The sequence below is a fragment of the Canis aureus genome, chromosome 31, assembly GCF_053574225.1.
Source record: "Canis aureus isolate CA01 chromosome 31, VMU_Caureus_v.1.0, whole genome shotgun sequence".
Classification (NCBI taxonomy): Eukaryota; Metazoa; Chordata; class Mammalia; order Carnivora; family Canidae; genus Canis; species Canis aureus.
Window position 1 is genome coordinate 41,579,640 of NC_135641.1, and position 22,772 is coordinate 41,602,411.

The 22,772-nt window shown below is 34.5% G+C and overlaps 1 protein-coding gene across 8 annotated transcripts in view; it reads left to right on the forward strand.

Annotated features, from left to right (window-relative positions):
* Positions 1 to 22,772, forward strand: part of ECT2 (epithelial cell transforming 2) — a 62,639-nt gene that overhangs the window by 14,367 nt on the left and 25,500 nt on the right. For 7 of the 8 annotated variants that reach the window (XM_077880360.1, XM_077880353.1, XM_077880357.1 and 4 more), the window contains 6 exons: positions 2,588 to 2,724; positions 6,201 to 6,320; positions 13,955 to 14,023; positions 15,793 to 15,903; positions 16,552 to 16,648; positions 19,134 to 19,215. In XM_077880360.1, coding sequence (XP_077736486.1) covers positions 2,588 to 2,724; positions 6,201 to 6,320; positions 13,955 to 14,023; positions 15,793 to 15,903; positions 16,552 to 16,648; positions 19,134 to 19,215 — 616 coding nt within the window. The remainder of the gene's footprint in view (positions 1 to 2,587; positions 2,725 to 6,200; positions 6,321 to 13,954; positions 14,024 to 15,792; positions 15,904 to 16,551; positions 16,649 to 19,133; positions 19,216 to 22,772) is intronic. The other variant, XM_077880356.1, reaches the window with a different exon arrangement.

Consider the following 22,772-nt stretch of genomic DNA (forward strand, 5'->3'; position numbering starts at 1 on the left):
TCTAAAATACATATAAATTAGCTCATGCCCTCCTGTGCTTGAAGTCATTCAGTGGCTTTCCATTACCGTAGCTTTTGAGTTCCTATGTGATCCTTTCTCACCTACCTCCAAACTTCTATGGTGATGTGCTCTTCTATAATACTTGAAGCTTCAGTCACACTTATCTTTGTTATTCTTTGGATATTTCCTCTACATTCATACCTCAGGAACTTTATACTTTACCTCTTTGCCTTAAAAGAAATCTTCCTGGGTTTCTGCAAAGTTAAGTCCCTGTTCCAGTACTTCTCACTAATCCATTAACCTGGTGGTTGTCTTCAGTAGTAGTTATCACTGTTAGAAATTAATATTTTTTATTTGCTTCACCAGAGTGTAATCTTTAAGAGAACAAAAACCTTGTCTAATCCTTTGCTTTGTTCTCAGTTCCTAGTACAGAGTAGATACTCCCTAAATACTCATGGAAGGAGTTGAGTGTCAATTTATAATAGGCCCAGAAAACTGAAGTGGAGTTGAGAAATGAGAGGGGCAAGAATACAAATAATAGTATACAAATTCAGATTTTAGGGAATAGTGAATAGGTGAGTTTGCCTAGAGTATGGGAGAGTAATAGTTAAATTGAAAAGTTAATTGTGGCCTGATATTAGAGGACTTTGAAATCAGACTGGTATGTCTAAACTGCATATTGTCATCAACAAGGAATTTTAGAAACTATTGAGCAGTGGAGTAATTGGTTGAGTAGGTAATTTTTAGTGGATTATTCTGAAGATGATTAAATGGATGATTAAAAGAAAGACAAGTTAGAGATGCCCAGACCATGAAGTAATCCACAGTGGCTTGGGCCACAAGGTGATAAAGCCCTGAACCAGGATTGCTAATAGAGTAAGAAGGATTGTGGAGAGACTGATGGAATAGAGTGACAGGAAGGGAATAAGAGATTAAAATAGAAGACATGTTACCATGTCTGCAAAAATCGAAGTCTGTATTTTAGAGGAAGACAGTGCAGTTTTAGAGAATATCCAGGTTAAACTGAAGTACAGATGTCTAGTAGGTATCTGGAAAAATTGAGGTTGGTACTTGAGTGGAGGATTATGATTTGATACATGGGTCTGAGAATTTACTGGTTCCATAATTGTGGACATACTGGGCATGAGATGCTAAAAGTTTTTATCATAAAGGAATGAAGCTTGAATATGCAGTTTAGGAGACAAGAGAAGAAAATGAGTCACTGAAGAAAATGGGGATGATACTATACTAATATATTAGGTGTTCTGTGTCGAATCCCCAGTGTGTAGATCACTGCCTATACATAATAATTAAATTGGGCCAGTGTATGTCAGATTTTTCCTCTTGAGATATGTAATGGCAGAAGCTCTTGGGTCTGGAGAGTAGTCTGACATAATGGATGGCAGGTTGGAAAATCTTTGATGTGTTAGCTTTAAAAAGCATTCAAAGCTCCGTAGTACACATCATTGTTTTAATAATGTTTAAAGTTGTTATTGAGTAAAACAGATACACTGGGACTGCATGTTATTTTTTTCATGTCATTCTATTGTATGTTATAATTTGTTTTCCTATTTAAGAACTTATTGTGAGATTTTGTACTAATGTTAAAGTACTTGAACCATATTGATAGTAAGAAAGTGTATTTTAAGTTTTTATGAGATTTCATTTTTAAAAACTGCATATAAAGTATGCTAATATGTCCTTCCACTTGTATTGAACTGGATGTTTTATGTTCTTTTATGTTAAGAACTAACAATTTGCAGTTGATGTTGTTGGATTTTGTTGAGGAAGGTGTCTTCCTAACAAGTTTTGTTACAATGTAATCATAACCTTTTTATCCTTTAACTAAATATTTTCATATAGTTTTTCATTTTTACTATTTGAGCTCTTTATTTTGATATAATTTCCAATTGCAGTAAGCTACAAAAGTAGTATAGAGATTCTAGTACTCTACTCAGAATTCCCAAGTGGAAATATCCTGCCAGGATTCCTTTAGCATTCATTCATTCATGGTCTCTTTCTGTACACACATGGATTGTTTATATCTGCACTGTTGAGACTAAGTTGCAGGTCTCATGTACTTCTAAATACTTAAGTGTGTATTTCCCCAAATAGAGGGACATTTCTTGCACCACTACATACAGTACAGGTGTGTTAGAATTAGGAAATTGACATTAATAGTATGACTGCTAATTTTTATCAGTTTAACTAATACTCTTTTTAGGAAAAGAAAAAAAGTTCTTTTTTTCTGGTTCAGGGTCCATTCTAGGCTCATATGTTCTCTCCAGTCTCTTCTAATCTGGGATAGTTCCTGAACTTTCTTTGTTTTTAATGACCTTGACTTTTTTTGAAGCGTATAGGCCAGTTATTTAGTATAATGTCTGTCAACTTGGAGTCATTGATACTTTTGACCATTTTTTTTTTTTGTTTTTCTGGCCATATCCTTATGAGGAAATTTTACTTTAATGAAAATCTAAATGGTGCATTTCTAAGAGTGGGTATCCTTCTCCTTTTTTTGTTAAGTCTACATAATGTCTCATACTTTTATTTGGTTTTCATTAAATCTTTCCTCTTTTTTACCTTTTAGAAACCCCAAAGTCTTGTACTAAGTCTTCTAAAAATTCCACTCCAGTTCCTTCGAAGCAGTCAGCCAGGTGGCAAGTTGCAAAAGAGCTTTATCAGACTGAAAGTAATTATGTAAATATATTGGCCACAATTATTCAGGTAAGAGTTTGGTTGTAAAATGATCCCTATTCCAGTATTTCAACTAAAAAAAAGTCTAAGAGATACTGTTTCTTACAAGAAAATTACATAGAGGCACCTATGTCATTCGGTGGCTCAGTCGGTTAAGTGTCTGCCTTCAGCTCTGGTCATGATTCAGGGTCCAGAGATCAAGCCCTATGTTGGGCTCCCTGCTCAGCCATAAGTCTGCTTCTCCTTCTCCCTCTGCACCCCCACCCCCACTCATGGGCACATGCTTTCCCCCTCTCTCTCTTTCTTTTTCTCTCAAATAAATAAAATCTTCTAAAAAAATTATGTAAGCACAGAATTGGAACTTAGGTATTAAAAATGAAAATACATAACTAACAGAAAACTTTTATTGGGGAAGTACCATACGATGAATAGAGTAGCTTATATTCATACAGAAATAGTATCATTTTTTATAGTGACTAAAAAGAGAAGGATCCTCAGTAGATGATCTCTGAGGGGACTAGGTTTTATTTGATTCAGAACTTTGGAGGTTCCCTGTTACAACACTGAATTTATATACATAGATAAGGTAGGTAACTTGTTTTATTTAGTACCTGTATGTATGTGAAAAACAATAGCAATGAAGCATAACAATATGGATGTAATTTTTTTAGTAATCATGTGTCAAGTTTCTTAAAGCATGCAGTGGTTAGTCATAAATGTTAACTCATTACTGATCATTAAAATGTACTGTGAAGTTATTGCTGAAGAAAAACAATTCTAGTGGATCCTTATAGGATGAAATTGAAGAAGATATGAAGAATAAACTGAAATTCAAGGTTCTGAAAGACAATAATAGGTCATTATTTTGGCATCTGCAGAAAGAGGGAATAGATTTGTTTTAGGTAATGAAGGAGATTGTCAGGAAAATAAAGTTGATACCATCAAGCTTGTCTTTGAATAGAAAAATAATAGGGAGTTTCTGATTGGGGTTAATTTTTACCTGACCTCTATTTGAATTCTTCATATAACTCATTAGGGTTCAATATAATAGGCTTTAGTTGGCTTGTGCCATTGATAAAATTCATGGATAAGAAATGGAAAGGCTTCTTTTTTTGGTATTCATGGAGAGGTTATTCTTCACAGTTAATTTGTTTAGCAGTAGTCAAGGGTTTATGAGGCCCTCTGCTGTATTAAACTTCACTGTTTTAAGTCAGCTTTACTCTTCTTCCTCAAGGGAAATCATTCTAGATGAGTTTCTTGTTCAAGTTTTTATAGTCAGCCAAAATGTAGTTGAGTAGCAGAAAATCCCCTTGGCATATATTGTTCATGTACTTTGGTAGCATTTATTACCCAGAAATCTAAATCCTTTCAGGCCATGGTAAATGCACTGGAGTTTCAGAATTCTAATTTGCATATCAATAAATTCACTAAAATGCCTTTTAAAATGCATTTTAAAAAAGCCTTTAGAATGATTAGACTGTACATAGTTTTGTACCAATATGCTTACTACAAACCCACCTAAGATTTTCTGTAAAAGATTGTGGTCTAAATTCATAATAATGTTCTCTTCAGACTTTATTTTAGGTGATGTTCCCCCCCCTTTTTTTTGGAATTAGATTTGGAATAACTTAATTTTAATTCAGCCCCCAAATTAATGAATATCCGGAAGCTTCTTTATTTTGTGTAATACTTGGGTGCCTGCTAACAGAAATTATTGTGCCAGATGTTAAAGAGGATTCCTATTTTAAAGGAACTTAGACTGAAAGAGGAGATAAAACATACATACCTAATTATAATACCAAGTGGAAGGTTATAAGCATCATAAAGGAGGTTTAGTTAAGGTATTTGGAGATTTGTGGGGTGAGAATGTTACTCTTCCAGCTTAGGGAAGGTGTTGGGCTAGAAGCTTCAATGGGTTGAACATTGGAAAAAGTACCATAAAGAAGATAAAAATTGATGTGAATTTTATTTAAAGATTTATTTATTTATATATAGAGAAAGATAGTGTGCATATGGGAGGGACAGAGGCAGAAGGAGAGGGAGAGAATTTCAGTCAGACTCAGAGCTCAGTCTCAGGACCTGAGACCATGACATGAGCCAAAACCAAAAGTTGAGTGCTTAATTGACTGAGCTACAAAGGTACCCCTGAAGTGAGTTTTAAAGTATGAGTATGATTAGTACATGGAAAGAATATGGGTAGGAAGTGTATTTGAGATTCTGCAAACAGTACAGACAATTGAAGATGTATATCATTGAGGGTTTTATGACTAGTCTAGGGGCTTTAGCGTTTAGGGTGGGTTAAGGGGTCTAGAGTAGGGGTGGGGAGTGGTTTTAATGAGATTTGAGATAAGGATGCCTATGTCAAACCAGAGAAGGCCTTTGTATATAGTGTGTTAGGTCATCCTAACAGAATTTTGATGGGAAGGGGAAGATGATATCCGACTTGGATTTTAGAACTATAATTTGGTTCACTTTGAAATAGGTATTAAAGAAGGGAAATTATGGAGGCAATGCCAATTTGAAGGAGATATATATACATTTTTTGGGGGGGGTAAATAAACATAAAGAATTGTTCTTAAAAATAGTAATAATTCATAATCTTCATGTAGTCCCTTAGTATTTGTAATGTATTTTCATTTAATCTTTATCTTTTTCTTTTTTGCTTCATTTCCTTCTCCCCTTTGCACTATTGGCATTCATTTTACTTGAACATATATTAAGACCCCAACAATAAGTTATTATTTTTACTTTAAATCGCCTGTTAAAATGTTTATTTATTTGTTTGTTTATAAAATATTTTATTTATTTATTCATGAGCGGGCTTCCCACGCGGGAGCCTGTTGCAGGACTTGATCCCGGGAACCTTGGATCGCACCCTGAGCCGAAGGCAGAGATGCTCAACCACTAAGCCACCCAAGCATCCCCAAAATTTTATGTTTTAAAATATCATGTAGTGAAATTGACTATGGATTTTAATACATGCAAAAATTTATATAATCTCTATTACAATCAGAATATAGATCATTTCCATCCCCCCAAAATTCCTGGTACTTCCTATTCCTTTATAAGTCATACCCTTTCCTTATTGCAACTCCTTGTAAGCACTGATTTCTTCTTTCTCACTATAATTTTGTCTTTTTAAAAAAATGTTTGTACTTAAGTATATGTTTGGAAATAGCTGATTGCTTATTGCCTTCTTATTAACTTGAAAGTACAAATTACTCTCGTATTCTAATAATTTTAGTGAATTGTAGAACTGTGTGATAAACTTGTATGAGATTCTAACATAACAGAAGAGTATGTATATACACGCAGATGTATAAAATAGGATAAAATAGAAAATGTTATAAGAAAAAAGTCATATTTAGGGAGAAGTATTTTTTTTCCTTTTTTTCTTTTCCATCAACATTTCCTTTCATTACTGTCTATATTTCGCTTTTGTTTCCCTTTCCCACAATCTATCCAAACTAGTCTTTTTTTTTTTTTTTTTTTTTTTAACCTTTTAGCTATTTCAAGTACCATTGGAAGAGGAAGGACAACGTGGTGGGCCTATCCTTGCACCAGAAGAGATTAAGACTATTTTTGGTAGTATCCCTGATATCTTTGATGTGCACATGAAGATAAAGGTAAATTTGTTTATGTTAGGTTGTAGTAATTCTTTTTGGATTGTTTATATTTTTTTCAGGTACTGTTGATTGGCTAAATGAGTTTTATACCTAAGACTTACTCCCTCGTTTATTCCTTTGAATCATTTATGTCCCTGTGCGCCAATGCCTTATTAAGATTTGTTTGCCTGTTTTTTGATTTTTGATTAATCCTGAGAATAAGGAATTAAACCTTATGAAGTCTTTTCTATAGAGACATGTGGTTACTAGTGCTAATTTTCTTACTGTTCCTCTCAGGCTGTATGTTTTGTTTTGCTTTGGACAGTTCGATAAACTTTGAAGCTGGAAGAGACTTAGAAACCATTTTGTTCATTTCTCTATTTCTGGTCAGATAAATATAAAAACCACATAAGACAATCCTATTCTCATTTTAATGATTTTTTTTTTTTCCTTTGATGAAGGGTCCCTGATTTATAAGTATCAGTCTCTCAGAGTTGGGGCAGGTTTAGCTGAACTCTTAAAAGTAGTTAAGCTTTATTTTCTCTTATTTTCCTATAAGATGCTTGAGCAAAATTGGTCAATTTTCTCCTCAGAACACCTCATATTAATGTTTAGTCCATATTCCAGTAAAAAAAGATCAATCTGAACTATAGGATGTTTTCTTTTTCTTTATTTTTTTTTTTTAAAGATTTTATTTATTTATTCATGAGAGACACAGAGAGAGAGAGAAAGAGAGAGAGACAGAGGGAGAAGCAGGCTCCATGCAGGGAGCCCAACATGGGACTTGATCCCGGGTCTCCAGGATCAGGCCCTGGGCTGAAGGCAGGCGCCAAACTGCTGAGCCACCCAGGGATCCCCATATAGGATGTTTTCATACAAGTACATTAAGTTACTTTGATTTTATTGCACATTATAAAAATATTGAAAGATCTACAAGTTTATAAAAATGTAATTTATCACTTGTATTTTGTACCTTATCAAAATGCATAATCATCTTTTAGTTATTTCTAGATCTCAAGGGAACTCTGAAAGAATTTTTATTTTCTTAAAAAGCTACAAAATTTCAGCCTAGTTTATCCTTATTTCCAGGTAGGTTTAATCTAAATATTTGAAAAGTATTCTTGATATATTTTTTCTTTGTGAGAAACACTGAGAGGTGTAAAAGTAGGGTGGGAAGGTAAGTGGGTTTTCATCTTGGTGTTCTAGCACCAACTTATGGATCAACTTGAATTTGTGTCATTTAGTTGGTCTGGGTGTACAAGTACTCTTCAAATATAAAATGTTATACCTATTATGTGTATAGGATCATAATTTCAATTAAGAATCATGTTCTCCGATTCACTGGAGCTTTGAAAGTGATTGTCACTCTAGTTTGTCATGTGTAACATAATTCTTTAAGCTTTTTCTAGAAAGTTGGATTACCAATATTTCAACTATTAAGTTGTTTTTTAGCTGATTTCAGATTTGTCACACATTTGAAAATTTCAGAACCTGGGGTGCCTGGGTGGCTCCTTTGGTTAAGCATCTGACTCTTGGTGGTCATGCTCAGTCGTGAGATCAAACATTGAGTCAAGCTCCATGCTCAGAGCAGCCTGCTTGAGATTCTGTGCTTCTTCCTCTCCTCCCTAACTCCCCGTCCCCCCATTGCTCACACTTTCTCCCTGTCTCTAATAAATAAAGAAAATCTTTAAAAAATTTTCAAAGCCTGTGCTCTTTTTACCATGAAACCAATACATGTCAAACATTTGTAAAAATCAGTAGTAAAGAAAAGAGGAATAGAAAATGCCCATAATCCCATCACCCAAATTAAAAAAAAATTTTTTTTGTATTTTCTTTTTTTTTTAATAGTAGTTTTTTTCTCTTTTAAATGTAGCTGGCCATCAAGCATTGCCACATCTATTTGGACAGTATAAGAAGTATACCAAAAAAGAAGTTGGTATTATTGTCTACATTTTACAAATGTGAAACTGCTACACCCAGAAATTAAATAATTTTTCCAAAGTCAAGTCATCTTATAAATGCTGGATCCAGGATTTAAATACCTGTTTATCTAACTTCAAAGTCAATTCTTTTAAACCCTATTGCTAGCTTGCTTTTTTTAAAAATTGAGATACAGTTGATGTAACATTGTATTCATTTTAGCATAGGAGATAATGATTTAATATGTGTATATATTGTGATCGCCACAATACATTTAGTTAGCATCACCACACACAGTTACAAATTCTTTTTTTCTTTGTGATGAGAACTTTTAAGATCTACTCTCTGAGCAACTTCCAAACCTGCAATACAGTATTGTTAAGCACAGTTACCATGCTGTGTGTTACATCCCCATGTCTTACTTATAACCGGAAGTTTGTACCTCTGACCACTTTTGTCTATTTTGCCTTGCCACCCCCACCTCCACTCCCCACCCCCTGGCTCTGTCAACCACTAATAAGTTCTCTGAATCTATGAGTTTGGTTTTACTTATACTTAGTTTGGGTTTTTTTAGATTACACATAAGTGAGATCGTATAGTGTTTGTTTTTCTGACTTAGTTCACTTGATATAATGCCCTCAAGGTTTATCTTTGTTGCAGATGGCAGGATTTTCTTTCTTTCCCTTCCCTTCCCTTCCCTTCCCTTCCCTTCCCTTCCCTTCCCTTCCCTTCTTCCCTTCTTCCCTTCTTCCCTTCTTCCCTTCTTCCCTTCTTCCCTTCTTCCCTTCTTCCCTTCTTCCCTTCTTCCCTTCTTCCCTTCTTCCCTTCTTCCCTTCTTCCCTTCTTCCCTTCTTCCCTTCTTCCCTTCTTCCCTTCTTCTTTCCTTTCCAGAATTTATTTATTTATTCATGAGAGACACAGGGAGAGGAGAGGCAGACATAGGCAGAGGGAAAAGCAGGTTCTCCACAAGGAGTCTGATGCAGGATTGATCCCAGAACCCTGGGATCACGACTTGAGCCGAAGGCAGACGCTCGAGCACTGAACCACCCAGGTGCCCCAGGATTTTCTTTTTTATATTTTAATAATAATCCATTTTCTATACATACAAATTTTCTTTATCCATTCATCTATTGATGGACACTTAGGTTGTTTTATGTTGCTTCTTGATATACTCTTAATATGCAAAGGAATAAATGTGTCCTAAATTTGTACAGTTTTTCATATCTTGTTAACAGTATTCCTGGGAAGCACTGCTGTGTATGTATCTTATGGTATTGCACAGTGGTTACAGGTTTGGGTTGTGGAATAAGGCATAAATGGGTATGAAGTCAGGTGGTTAAGTGTTTCAGTTTTCTTTTTTTTCTTTCTTTTTTTTTAATTTTTATTTATTTATTTATGAAAGTCACAGAGAGAGAGAGAGAGAGAGAGAGAGGCAGAGACACAGGCAGAGGGAGAAGCAGGCTCCATGCACCGGGAGCCCGATGTGGGATTCGATCCCGAGTCTCCAGGATCGCGCCCTGGGCCAAAGGCAGGTGCTAAACTGCTGCGCCACCCAGGGATCCCAATGTTTCAGTTTTCTTATCTGCAATATGGGATAGTTAGTCTGACTTGGAGGCTGTGGAACTTTTATTTTTATTTTTTACATATTCAGAAGACACTAAGCATAGTACTTGACACTATGAGCATTCAATAAATAACAATAGCAATTCACGTTAATAATTTAAATTCAGAAGTGAAGTAAACCAATGTTCAGAAGTTTTGTGAAGGAGTAAAACTAGTTTTTACCACTGTGTTTATAGCCATTGTGTCTGGCACTTAGATTTCTGTTAGTAAATGTTTGCTGAATGGTGGTCATGCTGTTTTTAAATGTCCAGATGAGGACTGGAAGTCTGTATTTACTTATTTAGTTCTTGGCTCTTTTTCATTTTTCTTTAAATTTTATTTATTTGTTATAGAGAGAGAGCGCGTGTGAGCACGAGTAGGGGGAGGGACAGAAAGAGGGTGAGACAAACTCCCTGCTGAGCAGGGAGCCCAATGTGGGGCTCAGTCCCAGGACCTTGAGACCTGAGCTGAAGGCAGACATGTGACCAACTGAGCCACCCAGGGGCCCCTGACCTCATTATTAATTTGATTGCAAGGGAATTCACTGGTGATATTTAGATTAGGATGAGAATTTTTGAGATTGTTATCAACATCTCTCTTTTCCTATATGTGAATATTTGCTTTTCAGGATTTATCAACATTCATTCTTGATGTACAAATGCCTACTTTTGCATGGAACTATGTTGAAACAAAAGAGAAAGGGATTGGATAGAGTGCTTTTTCTTTGTATGTTTATCCTTTATTAATTTTGTGGAAGTGTGAAGGTACTCTGTGCTTGATTCAGGAACAGGTGTATGTTGGGAAATCTGCTAATTTGGTTTATTGTGCAATGAGCAAGGTAAAAAAGAAATCCATCTTATATAAAAGTAGATAGCAGTACAGAAGAAATCTTAACAAGGAAGAAATGAAGGAAGTAGCTCTTGGTCCCATCTGTTTACTTTCTCTGCTTTTCTAACAGGCTATGGGAGCTCTGCTTTATGTCTTAGAACTGTAGAGTTCTGCTTATGGCCAGGAGGTAAACTTGGGAGAATCCTATGGAGAATTCCTGATGTGTTAAGGACAAAGAGAAGGAGATGTATCCCAGGGTCTGTGCTAAATTGAGTCCACAGGAGCATAGTAAGAAATGGTGGCACTATGAATAATGCTCTTGGGGGCTTACCTGCCCATCTGATTCCCCATTTCTAATGGAGAGGAGCTGTGGTATCGATCAAGTGGAATAATGGAATCTGGAGTTAGACTGCTTGAGTTTGAATGGTGGTTCACAGCTGTGTGATTTAAGTCAAATGGCTTGATCTCGTTAAATAGTTTCTGAGGTTACCATTCATGAAGGCAGAAATGCGGCAGAAATGCTTAGTCAACAAACATTAAGAATTCAAGGTTCACCAGAAATAGACTGTTTCAGAGTGCCTAGAGATTATATTGCTTCCTGATAGCAATGTTCTTATATATACAGCCATTTTAAAGTTTTTTACACTTTGTTTTTAAAAAGATTTTATTTATTTGAGAGAGAGAATGTACACGAGTGGGAGGTGGGAGCAGAGGAGAGGTACATGCAGACTCCCTGCTGAGCAGGGAGCCCAAGGTGGGCTCAATCTCAGGACCCCAAGAACATGACCTAAGCCAAAGGCAGACACTTAACTGACTGAGCCACCCAGGCACCCCAGCTTTTTACAATTTATAAAAAGGCCGCTAGATCATATTGCCAGAGCTGTAAGTTTTTTCTCTTTTGTATTACAGCTTTATGAATATTTTGTGTACTTTATATTAAATACATAGGTAAATACAGTTAATAATAGCTTACTCAGGACAACAATCTGTTAAGGATTTTTTTTTTTTTTTTTAAGATTTTATATTTAAGTAATCTCTACCCAGTGTGGGGCTCGAACTTATAATCCTGAGATGAGGAGTCATATGTTCCACTGAGTGAGCCAGCTAGGCACCTCTCAGGATTCTTCTAAATACTGAACAAGTTTTTAATTAATTTAATCCTCTGAGATAGGAATTATTATAATACCTCATTTTTCAGAATAGGAACTTGAGACATGTAGAGGTTAAATAACTTGAACCAAGGACACAGAACAAACCCTAGAAGCATTATTTAAAACTATCTAGTTAGTGTCAGAAGCTACTACATCATATTGCCCCAAGGTTAGTCTTATTTATAAACTTTTTCTTTCTTTTGTTTCTTTAAAATGCTGTTTTAGGTTGTTAAGTCTTATTTCTTGATTTTTGGGCTGTTAAAGTACTTTTCTGCTATCAGAAGTAATTTTTTCCCCTTTTAAAAACTTTTCTGAATCTGTTAGTATAGGACAGTGGTTAAACTACTTGGTCTCAGGATCCCTTTTAATTCTTACACTATTGAGGAACTTTTGTTAATATGGGTTTTATCTATTAGTATTAGCTATTTGAAATTAAAATGGAAAATTTAAAAATATTTTTCAAGATGCTTCAAATTTTTTAACAGCTTTATTGAGGTACATTATATATGTCCTTAAATTCACCTATTTCAAATATACTATTCAGTGAGTTAATGACTACTAAGTGATGCAACTAATCTAGTTTCTGTCTCTATAAATTTGTCTTTTTTGGACATTTCATACAAATGCAAATCTATAGTATATTGTATCTTATGTCTGACACGTAGCATATTTTTGAATTTCTTGTATGATGCTGCATGTTAGTACTTTGTTCCTTTGTATGGGCAGATAATATTTTATTATTTTGAAGTACAAAAGTTTTTAATTTTGATGAAGTCCAGTTTATCCATTTTTTTTCTTTTATGTACTGTGCTTTTGCTTTCATATCTAAGAAATTTTGCCTAACTTAAGGTTTTAAAGATTTTCTTCTATGTTTTCTTCTTAAAGTTGTATTGTTTTAGCTCTATAGCTAGGTCTGTAATCCATTTTGAGTTAATTTTTGGCTAAAGTGACAGCCCATCTTTTTACGTGTATATATTCAGTCTACTTTAAAAATTATATCAATAAATTTAAAGTTATAATAACTCATTATATAAGTAGCATAAATAACATAATCTTTATAGAAAATAACTAATTTCCAAAGCAGAAATAGTGAGAAGAGTGACACTGACATTTTTCCTGTCTGGCTTATGAGAAGACTATTTATCATACAGGCTTCTGAATTTAGTCTGTTGCAGTATCACTCGTCATGTAGCCTGTAGGAAACTCTATCGTATACTTGTGAGAGAATTAAAGTGGGAAGTCAAGTAGAGCTTTAGTATTGTAATGAAAATAGTTTTAATCTCATGAATCCCACAAAAAAAGATGTCCTGGGGGGCCTGTGGTTGACACTTGGAGAACTTTTGGTTATAAGAGCTTTGGATTAATTTCTACTTTAAAGTCACTCTTAGAATTTCAGCTAGGGAATATGTCATTTCTTGGCATCTCATTTTATCCTCTGATTTGAGTTTTATTACCTTATGCTTTTAAATGTCTTCTACATTTTTATAAATATTTAATATTTTAGGATGACAGTAGAGGAGTTTTATAGATCAGGAATTACCAAACTATGATTGATGGACCAAATCCAGTGAGTTTTGGATTTTGGTAAAGTGTTTTGCTTGTTTTGGTGAAGAAAGCTTTATTGAAACATGGCCACATTGGTTGTTTATGATTTGTCTATGGCTGCTTCAACAGTACAAGGACAGAGTACTTCTAACAGACACCATATGGCCTGCAAGGCTTAAAATATTTACTATCTGACCCTTTAAGTAAAATTTTCTGACCTGTCAGAGATTATAGTTTCAAATGGCTGATGTTAAATAAGATGCTTTAGCAGCAAGATGGAAAGTAGTTTTCTATGATTAATAATGCCAATCAACTTTATAGTTAATAGGAAAAGATGTTGAGCTGTCATATCAATTTGGAAAGTTAGGCTTAGTCTTACTGACTTGATACTCTTGATATTTTCTTAATTATTTTTCAAAGGATATTTTCCTGCTAGTCAAGAAGCTAATTCCTTGTTGAGGAGAAAGAATGTGTTATATTAATTGTTTTGCACATCAAACTGAGATGCTTTGTAATGTAAGGTGCTACTTTGAATATTTCAAAAATATTGAAGAATGTTTAAGGCACTGCCAAGTTCAAGCTTAAATGTTTCAATTTGTGCTCTTTCAGGATGATCTGGAAGACCTTATTGTTAATTGGGATGAGAGCAAAAGCATTGGTGACATCTTTCTTAAATATGTAAGTATTTTACTTCTTTTTTTTTTTTAATTTTTATTTATTTATGATAGTCACAGAGAGAGAGAGAGAGAGAGGCAGAGACACAGGCAGAGGGAGAAGCAGGCTCCATGCACCGGGAGCCCGACGTGGGATTCGATCCCGGGTCTCCAGGATCGCGCCCTGGGCCAAAGGCAGGCGCTAAACTGCTGCACCTCCCAGGGATCCCATTTTACTTCTTTTTTAGGCTTTCAGGTTAAAGCATCATCTCATTAAATAGTCTCAAGGGAATGACAGGTACTTGTTTAAATGTAAGAGCTTGCTTTCAAAACTTTGACGTAGTTGTGTTTGTAAAATAAATTGGAAGTGTTTTTGTCTTATGAAACATATAAGTTAACACTTTCTTGATACCCCGAGGTCATTGTTAGGAGCACTGATTGTCATGGTATGCTATAATCATTTTATTATGTATCAGGTTATTTGCCCTTCATTAATGGTTGCAGATTAATGATTTTTTTAAAATTTTCTGTAGTTTTCATTTTTTTCTTTATAGTTGGTATCATTTTTGCCGTTACTGTGTCTCCTCTGCGTAAAAGCTTCTAACGAAGTGCTATTTCTTTACTAGGGTAGGAACTACATAGCTTAACTTTATCAAATAAATTAATTTTGAAAGAGGTGCAGCGAATAGGGTTTATAAGTGTCTTTTAGTCTCTGAATCTAATTTATTGTTTTCGATGTCTTGAGTTCTGCCAAATAAACTTTTCTGAAGCCTCCTTTTAACTTCTGTCCCTCACCATATAGTCTTACATGTTTTTTCTGGTTGGTTGAGAATTCCAAAGAAGAAATAATTATCACATTCCTTTTTTTTTTTTTTTAAGTTTCAGAGATAGAATTTAGTGATTCATCATTTGTATATACAACATCCAATGCTCATTACTTCAAGTGCCCTTCTTAATGCTCATCACCCAATTACCCACCCCATCCCCCCACATACCTCCCCTCCAGCAAACCTCAGTGTGTTTCCTAGAGTTAGGAATGTCTTATGGTTTGTCTCCCTCTCTGATTTCATTTCATTTTATTTTTTCTTCCTTTCTTCTATGTTCATCTGTTTTGTTTCTTAAATTTCACATGAGTGAAATCATATGATGTCTTTCCTTGACCGACTTATTTTGCTTAGCATAATACCCTTTAGTTCCATCCACATCATTGCAAATGGCAAGATTTCATTTTTTTGATAGCTGAGTAATATTCCATTGTATATATATTACCACCTCTTAATCCATTCATCTGTCCATGGACATCTGGGCTCTTTGCATATTTTGACTATTAGGCCAGATATCTTTTTGATATCTGTTAGTCTTCTCAATTAGCCAAGATGTTTTTCCCTTTTTTTGTTGCTTTTTTGGGTAATATTATTTGATCTATTAAATGGTGGCTTGGATTCATCAATAAATAGCATGTTCTTGGATACTAATTATATTCTGAACTTAATAGAAATTTTTAAACTTGGTCATGTTTATGTCAATACAATAAGCATTAGTATACTTTGGTTTTTTAGTCTTCATTTGCTTTTCAAGTTTTAGGCTATGTGTACCAGTTGATGCATTTTGGTTAGCAGTTAACTCATTAATGAGTAATTCATAAAATTTGTATATTTAACTTGAGAAGAAATTTATTTTAAATTTTTATTTTGCATCCAATGAATCAGATTTTGACTATTATTTGTCTTTAAATTTCATTATCTAAGGGTAACATATATAACAAATTAATGTGTTTTTTTTCCTTCTTCCTAGTCAAAAGATTTGGTAAAAACGTACCCTCCCTTTGTAAACTTCTTTGAAATGAGCAAGGAAACGATTATTAAATGTGAAAAACAGAAACCAAGATTTCATGCTTTTCTGAAGGTAACTTACATTTCTTGAAAATAAAACTCTGAGAATAATTTCTGAAGGAGTGCATTTAAATCATACTTTTAGTAAAAATTAACCATGTAAGAACACCTGAGTGTTTAATCTTTTAACTTTAGGAAGACCTGAGAGTGGCAGTGATATTAGGCTTCAGAAGATTTAGATAGCTAGCAGAGGCCATGGGGGAGCTGAGTAGTGAGAATATTGTCTGTAGGTACTTATATTTTTTTTAAGTTATGCATGGTTTAGTTCTCAGACATTTTTCAATGTGATTTGCTTTTGCCTCTAAGTGCTTTATTTTGTTTACTCAATAGTATCCGCATAATTAATACTTCAAAAACCGGTGTTTTTGTTTTTGTTTTTTGTTTTTTTTTGTGAATGGTGTAAACTCAAGTGAAATTTAGGATAGAATTTATAGAAATGTGCAGAGAAACTCACTTTGTGTTTAAGATGTTAATCTTTGAGTAGCCAAGAGTTCATTTCAGGCCCTGGAAGATTATTCAACCACAGTAATCTAGAGAATCACTGCCACCCCATCTCTTCTATTAGTTCTTTTCAGGGCACTAGTGATGAGGTGTAATCTAATAAATGCAAGGTGTTTAATTTTTGCAGAAAACCTTTTTTTTATTGTGAAATTCCTTTCAGATAAACCAAGCTAAACCAGAATGTGGACGGCAAAGCCTTGTTGAACTTCTCATTCGACCAGTACAGAGGTTACCCAGTGTTGCATTACTTTTAAATGGTACTTGTCTGATCTGTTTTCAGACTATTTTGGATGTTTTTTAAGAAACTGTTTTGCTCTAACAATTTTGAAATTCTTTTCATTTTATAATTTTCTTAGATTTCAGCATTAATGTTTATGTCTTATATAGAAAATATCTTTATGGATAATCTTAAAATCACAGGTAATTCAGTCTCCTACAATGCCTTATTTGTTACCGTATCAATTACATTGACTATTATTTTAGTTTTTGTTTCTCTACAGAAACAAAACTCTCTTATATTTCATGGCGTGTCACTAATTCAGAATCAGTTTACATCTATGTAAGTAAAATTCACGCATAAAATCACAAGCAAGAGATAATTCATGTCTCAAATTATTTAGTTCTTCTCTGAACCTTAAGTTCTGTATACTTAGTCTAATGCTTAACCTTTTTCTTAGATTGTACAGAACACTCTTGAAGCCTGCATCCATTTAATCTAGAACTTAAACAGAGTCAAAATTTTTTTTTTACAAAGTTAAATTTTTTTTCAAGATTTTACTTATTTATTCATGAGAGACAGAGAGGCAGAGACATAGGCAGAGGGAGAATCAAGCTCTCTGCAGGGAGCCTGATGTAGGATTTGATTTCAGGACCCTGGGATCATAACCTGAACCAAAGGCAGATGCTCAACCTCTGAGCCCCCAGGCATCCCTACAGAGTTAACTTTTTTTTTTTTTTTTTTTTTAAAGAAAAGGTAAGGAAGGCTTTTTTTTAAAAAAAGATTTTATTTATTCTTGAGAGTCAGAGAGAGAGAGAGAGGGAGGGAGAGAGAGGCAGAGACATAGGCAGAGGGAAGCAGGATCATGCGGGACTCTAGGATCACGCCCTGGGCTGAAGGCGGCGGCACTAAACCGCTGAGCCACCCGGGCTGCCCCAGAGTTAATTTTTATGAATAAATTTTGCTTATAGCAAAAGAAAAGCTTATATATATGCCTTTACATTTAGCTCACTAAAGTATTGAATATTTTTAGGACACGGTCAGTTTTTATATTTTTTAAATTAAGTATGAAAACTAAATTATAAACCGAATTAAGCACATTAGTATGGATAGCAGATAAGGAGGCTAATTTTGTGACTGTTTAATCATTTCCTTTTTAAAATATTTTAGGTACAGTGCCTGGGTGGCTCAGTTGGTTAAGCACCTGCCTTTGGCTCAGGTCAAGAACCCAGGGTCCTGGGATTGAGTCCCAGATCAGGCTCCCTGCTTAGTGACGAGACTTCTCCCTCTACCCACCTACCTGCTTGTGATCTCTCTCTCATGCTCTCTCTTTTTCACTCTCTCAAATAAATAAAATCCTTAAAACAATATTTTGGGTAGTATATGAATTATAGTAGTAATTTAAAAAAATTGATCATTTTCTTTTAAAGGTTTTTAAATCTAGTTTAGAATAGTTTATAAGATGATTTCCCCCATCTTTAAAAGCTGTCCTGCTTTTTTAAATTCTAAGGAAAATATATGGACAAAGCAGTGTGATTTAACTTTACAAAGCTGTATGGGTTTTTTTTTTTTTTTTTTTTTGGATTATTTGCTTATCTTCATTATTTTTCATTATGTACATGTAGAAATCCATCAAATAGTTTCTAAGCCTTTCTCCTATCATTCCAACTTAAAAGATTGTGTGGGTATGGTACTAGGGAACCATCAGATGGGACATGGCATAGGGAACTTAACCTAGATAAGAATCAAAACATGAGCATGTCATGAGCCTCTAAGTTAAACAAAACCTGCTTTCAAGGTTACTGAATGCTCTCTGTGATAGAGCCATGGGCTCCAACATGAAATATAACATATAATGACTTCTCAGCACTATGGAGAGAGTTTGAGGAGCCTAGGTGTTCCCAAACTTTACTAATAGGGAATTGATACAGCAGTGTAAGAAAATCTGTACATATTCTGGAAATTTAGCCAATAAAAAATGTGGAAGAAAAAAATCTGTGAACAAATGTGTAAGAAGAGAGTTCCTAAGGGAACATTGCATAAAACCTTTTTTGAAGTAAAGCTTAGATAATATCTTTAAAAATTAACCAGCCTATATCAAAATGGACAGTATTTTTTTTTTAAATATTTATTTGAGAGAGAGAGAGAGAGAGAGAGAGAGCATGTGTGCATAGTAGGGGGAGGGGCCAAAGGAGAGGGACAAGCAGATGGGTCCCCACTGAGCTCACTGACGTGGGGCTGTATCCTAGGACCCTGAGATCATGACCTGAACCAAATGAAGCACTTAACTGAGACACCCAGGTGCCCCAAGATGGAGGGCATTTTGAAGTCTTAGATAAAAAAACTATTTTTTTTTTTTTTTTTTTTTTTACTATTTTTCTAGTCCTTTTTTAAATTCTAAGGAAAATATATGGACAAAGCAGTATGATTTAACTTTACAAAGCAGGGTGGTGGGTTTCTTTATTTTATTTTATTTTTTTTGGATTTTTCCTCATAAAAAAACTCATAACATTTTATCATAACAGATCTTAGGAAGCATACAGCTGAAGAAAATCCTGACAAAAGCACTCTAGAAAAAGCTATTGGATCACTAAAGGAAGTAATGACGTAAGTGCATTATTTCAATTTCTTATTGTTTCTGAGATTAAAATGGAATTGTAGAACAATTAGAATCATGAATGGAGAGAAAAATATCAATAGCAAGTTTTTATAAAGTGATGTCTAAATTATTTTTCTAATAGTGTAGAAAATGATGAGAGAGAAGTATTGTAAGAATACATTGATTAATAGAAAACATTTATTTCTGAAGGTATTAAACTATTCTGCATAGAAAGTAACAATGATTTAGAAATTTGATAATGTGGGGGGCAGCCCAGGTGGCTCAGCGGTTTATTTTTTTTTTTATTTTTTTTTTAATTTTATTTATTTATTTATTTATTTATTTATTTATTTATTTATTTATTTATTTATTTATTTATTTATGATAGTCACAGAGAGAGAGAGAGAGAGAGGCAGAGACACAGGCAGAGGGAGAAGCAGGCTCCATGCACCGGGAGCCTGATGTGGGATTCGATCCCGGGTCTCCAGGATCGCGCCCTGGGCCAAAGGCAGGCGCCAAACCGCTGCGCCACCCAGGGATCCGACTCAGCGGTTTAGTACCACCTTCAGCCCAGGGCGTGATCCTGGAGACCCAGGATCGAGTCCCACGTCAGGCTCGCTGCATGGAGCCTGCTTCTCCCTCTGCCTGTGTCTCTGCCTCTCTCTCTCTCTCTCTCTCTCTCTGTCTCTCATGAATAAATAAAATCTTTAATAAAAAAAAAGAAATTTGATAATGTTATGAATGTACTTCTGGACATTTTCTTCATATACTTTCAAGTCATAGCATATTCTTGTCTTCGTTTAAACTACCCAAATGTAACTCAGGAAGTTGACTGTGGTGAAATAAAAAGAAAAGATTCATAATACTTTATAATACTTCTTTTGACTTTTACTTTTAACTTCTTACTTCTTACCTTGAATTTAATGGAATATAAATTGATAGGGTTGGTTGTAGATGTACTAAAAGTATAAACTCTGTGGAATTGATTTGGATGCTTGATTGTTAAATTTAGGCTAATTACTGTAGGTCTAACTTGGAGACATAGCTCTAATCAGAGATGCTCTTTCTTTTTTTAATTTAAGTTCAATTAATTAACATATAGTATATTATTAGTTTCGGAGGTAGAGTTGTTCAGTGATTCATCAGTCTTATATAACACCCAGTGCTCATTACTTTGCATGCCCTTCTTAATGCCCATCACTCAGTTACCCTGTCCCCACACCCCCAACCCCTTTAACAACCCTCAGTTTATTTATTTTTGTTTGTTTTCAGTTTGTTTATTTTTAAGAATCTGTTATGATATGTCTTCCTCTCTGATTTCGTCTAGTTTTTTTCTTCCCTTCCCTATGTTCCTCTCTCTTTCTTTCTTCTTTCTTTTCTTTTCTTTTCTTTTCTTTTCTTTTCTTTTCTTTTCTTTTCTTTTCTTTTCTCTTCTCTTCTCTTCTCTTCTCTTCTCTTCTCTTTTCTTTTCTTTTCTTTTCTTTTCTTTCTTTTCTTCTTTCTTTCTTTCTCTCTTTCTTTCTCTCTTTCTTTCTCTCTTTCTTTCTCTCTTTCTCTCTTTCTTTCTTTCTTTCTTTCTTTCTTTCTTTCTTTCTTTCTTTCTTTCTTTCTTTCTTTCTTTCTTTCTTTCTTTCTTTCTTTCTTTCTTTCTTTCTTTCTTTCTTTCTTTCGATTTTACTTATTTATTCATGAGAAACAGAGAGAGAGGCAGAGACACAGGCAGAGGGAAAAGCAGGCTCCACGCAGGGAGCCCAACTTGGGACTCGATCCTGGATCTTCAAGATCACGCCCTGGGCTGAAGGTGGCACTAAACCGCTGGACCACCAGGGCTGCCCCTCTGTTTTGTTTCTTAAATTCCAAATATGAGTGAATTATGTAATTTTCCTTTTTTTCTGATTGACTTATTTTACTTAGCATGATACCCTGTAGTTCTGTGCATGTTGTTGCAAGTGGCCAGATTTTTTTTCTGATGGCTGAGTAATAGTCCATTGTGCGTGTGTGTGTGTGTGTGTGTGTATACACACACACACACATATGTATATATATAATCTACATATACATATACATACACACCATATCTTCTTAGGGGGTATGCCCCATGTTGAGTGTAGAGATTATTTAAAATAAATAGGTAAATAAACTTAAAAATGATCTTTCTTGGGGATCCCTGGGTGGCTTAGTGGTTTGGCGTCTGCCTTTGGCCCAGGGCATGATCCTGGAGTCCCAGGATCGAGTCCCGCGTCGGGCTCCCGGCGTGGAGCCTGCTTCTCCCTCCTCCTGTGTCTCTGCCCCTCTCTCTCTCTCTCTCTGTGTCTATCGTGAGTAAATAAATAAATAAATCTTTTAAAAAATTTTCTTTCTTGATTATTATAATCAGAAATAAAGGCTGTTGTATTAATTGTTTTGCCTTATAGAGCATGAGGGCACTTCAACTCTTCGGAATTTATGTCCTCACCATGTTTAATAGATTTAGTTAAATGACTTCTGAGATTCCCTGATGTGCTTCTATATGAAACAGAGTTTCTTAAAGTACTTGAAAAGGAGCTCTTAGAGCCTTTGCTAGCTCTAGAGAGAAGGTCTGGAAGTAGAATTACGCTCAAGTTAGCGAATACCAGCCTCCGTTGCTGCTGAAAGGGCTACGTATATTTTGTATTTTGCTTATGTTTGTATTTTATATGCCAGTCAGCTAGCCTTTATGCTTTTGCTTTGTTATTTTGGGACCAAGGATAATAATAATAGTTTTTTTCAACACTTCAAGGTTTAACATACTCTGCACATAATTTAATTTGAACCTTTCAACAAACTATGAAGTAGATGGTCAGCATCAACTTATTTTTACAGAAGAGAAAGCTGAAAGATTATTATTTTTTTTTTTAGAATAACACTTTTATTCTGTATTGACAAGTCAGACTGGGGTGACTGCAGAATGTAGGTCACCTATAAAATCCAACTTCCTAAGAAGACTTCTGAAATACAAAGTAGAAGAAAAATTCTCTTCTGTGTTGACAATCGCACTTAATTGCACATTTTTTTCTGACAGCTTCACTTTTACATGGAATTTTTGAACATTTATTTTATTTTTTTTGTATTTTTATAAATTTGAAAGATTATTACTTGTTCAATTTACCTATTTGGTGTTAGAGTACTTTGCCAGTGTTATTTTGATGGTAGCTTTTAGTATTTGTTATTTATGTATAATATGTATTGTAAACAAAGATAGAGTAACCCAAATGGGGAATAGTCATTTGACCTGTTGTTTCCCTTAGAATAGTATCAATTGGCTGCTATAGAGATAATGAGCCATGCTGATAAGATAGGTGATTAAATATTTCTTTCTTTTTCAACATTATTGAAGCTTTGTGGGAATTTAAGAATCTAATATATCCTTATCCTCAATGCTGTGCTCATAATAGGTCTTCAATAAATGTTGAGTTGTAGGAGCTCCTATTTCAATGTTGAATTGTGATGCTGATTTATAAACCTAATAGAGTTTGACCACATCTGAGTTCTTGAGATTTTTTAATATTTAGCCTAGGTTTTAAATGCTTATTACAGTTGGTTAAAA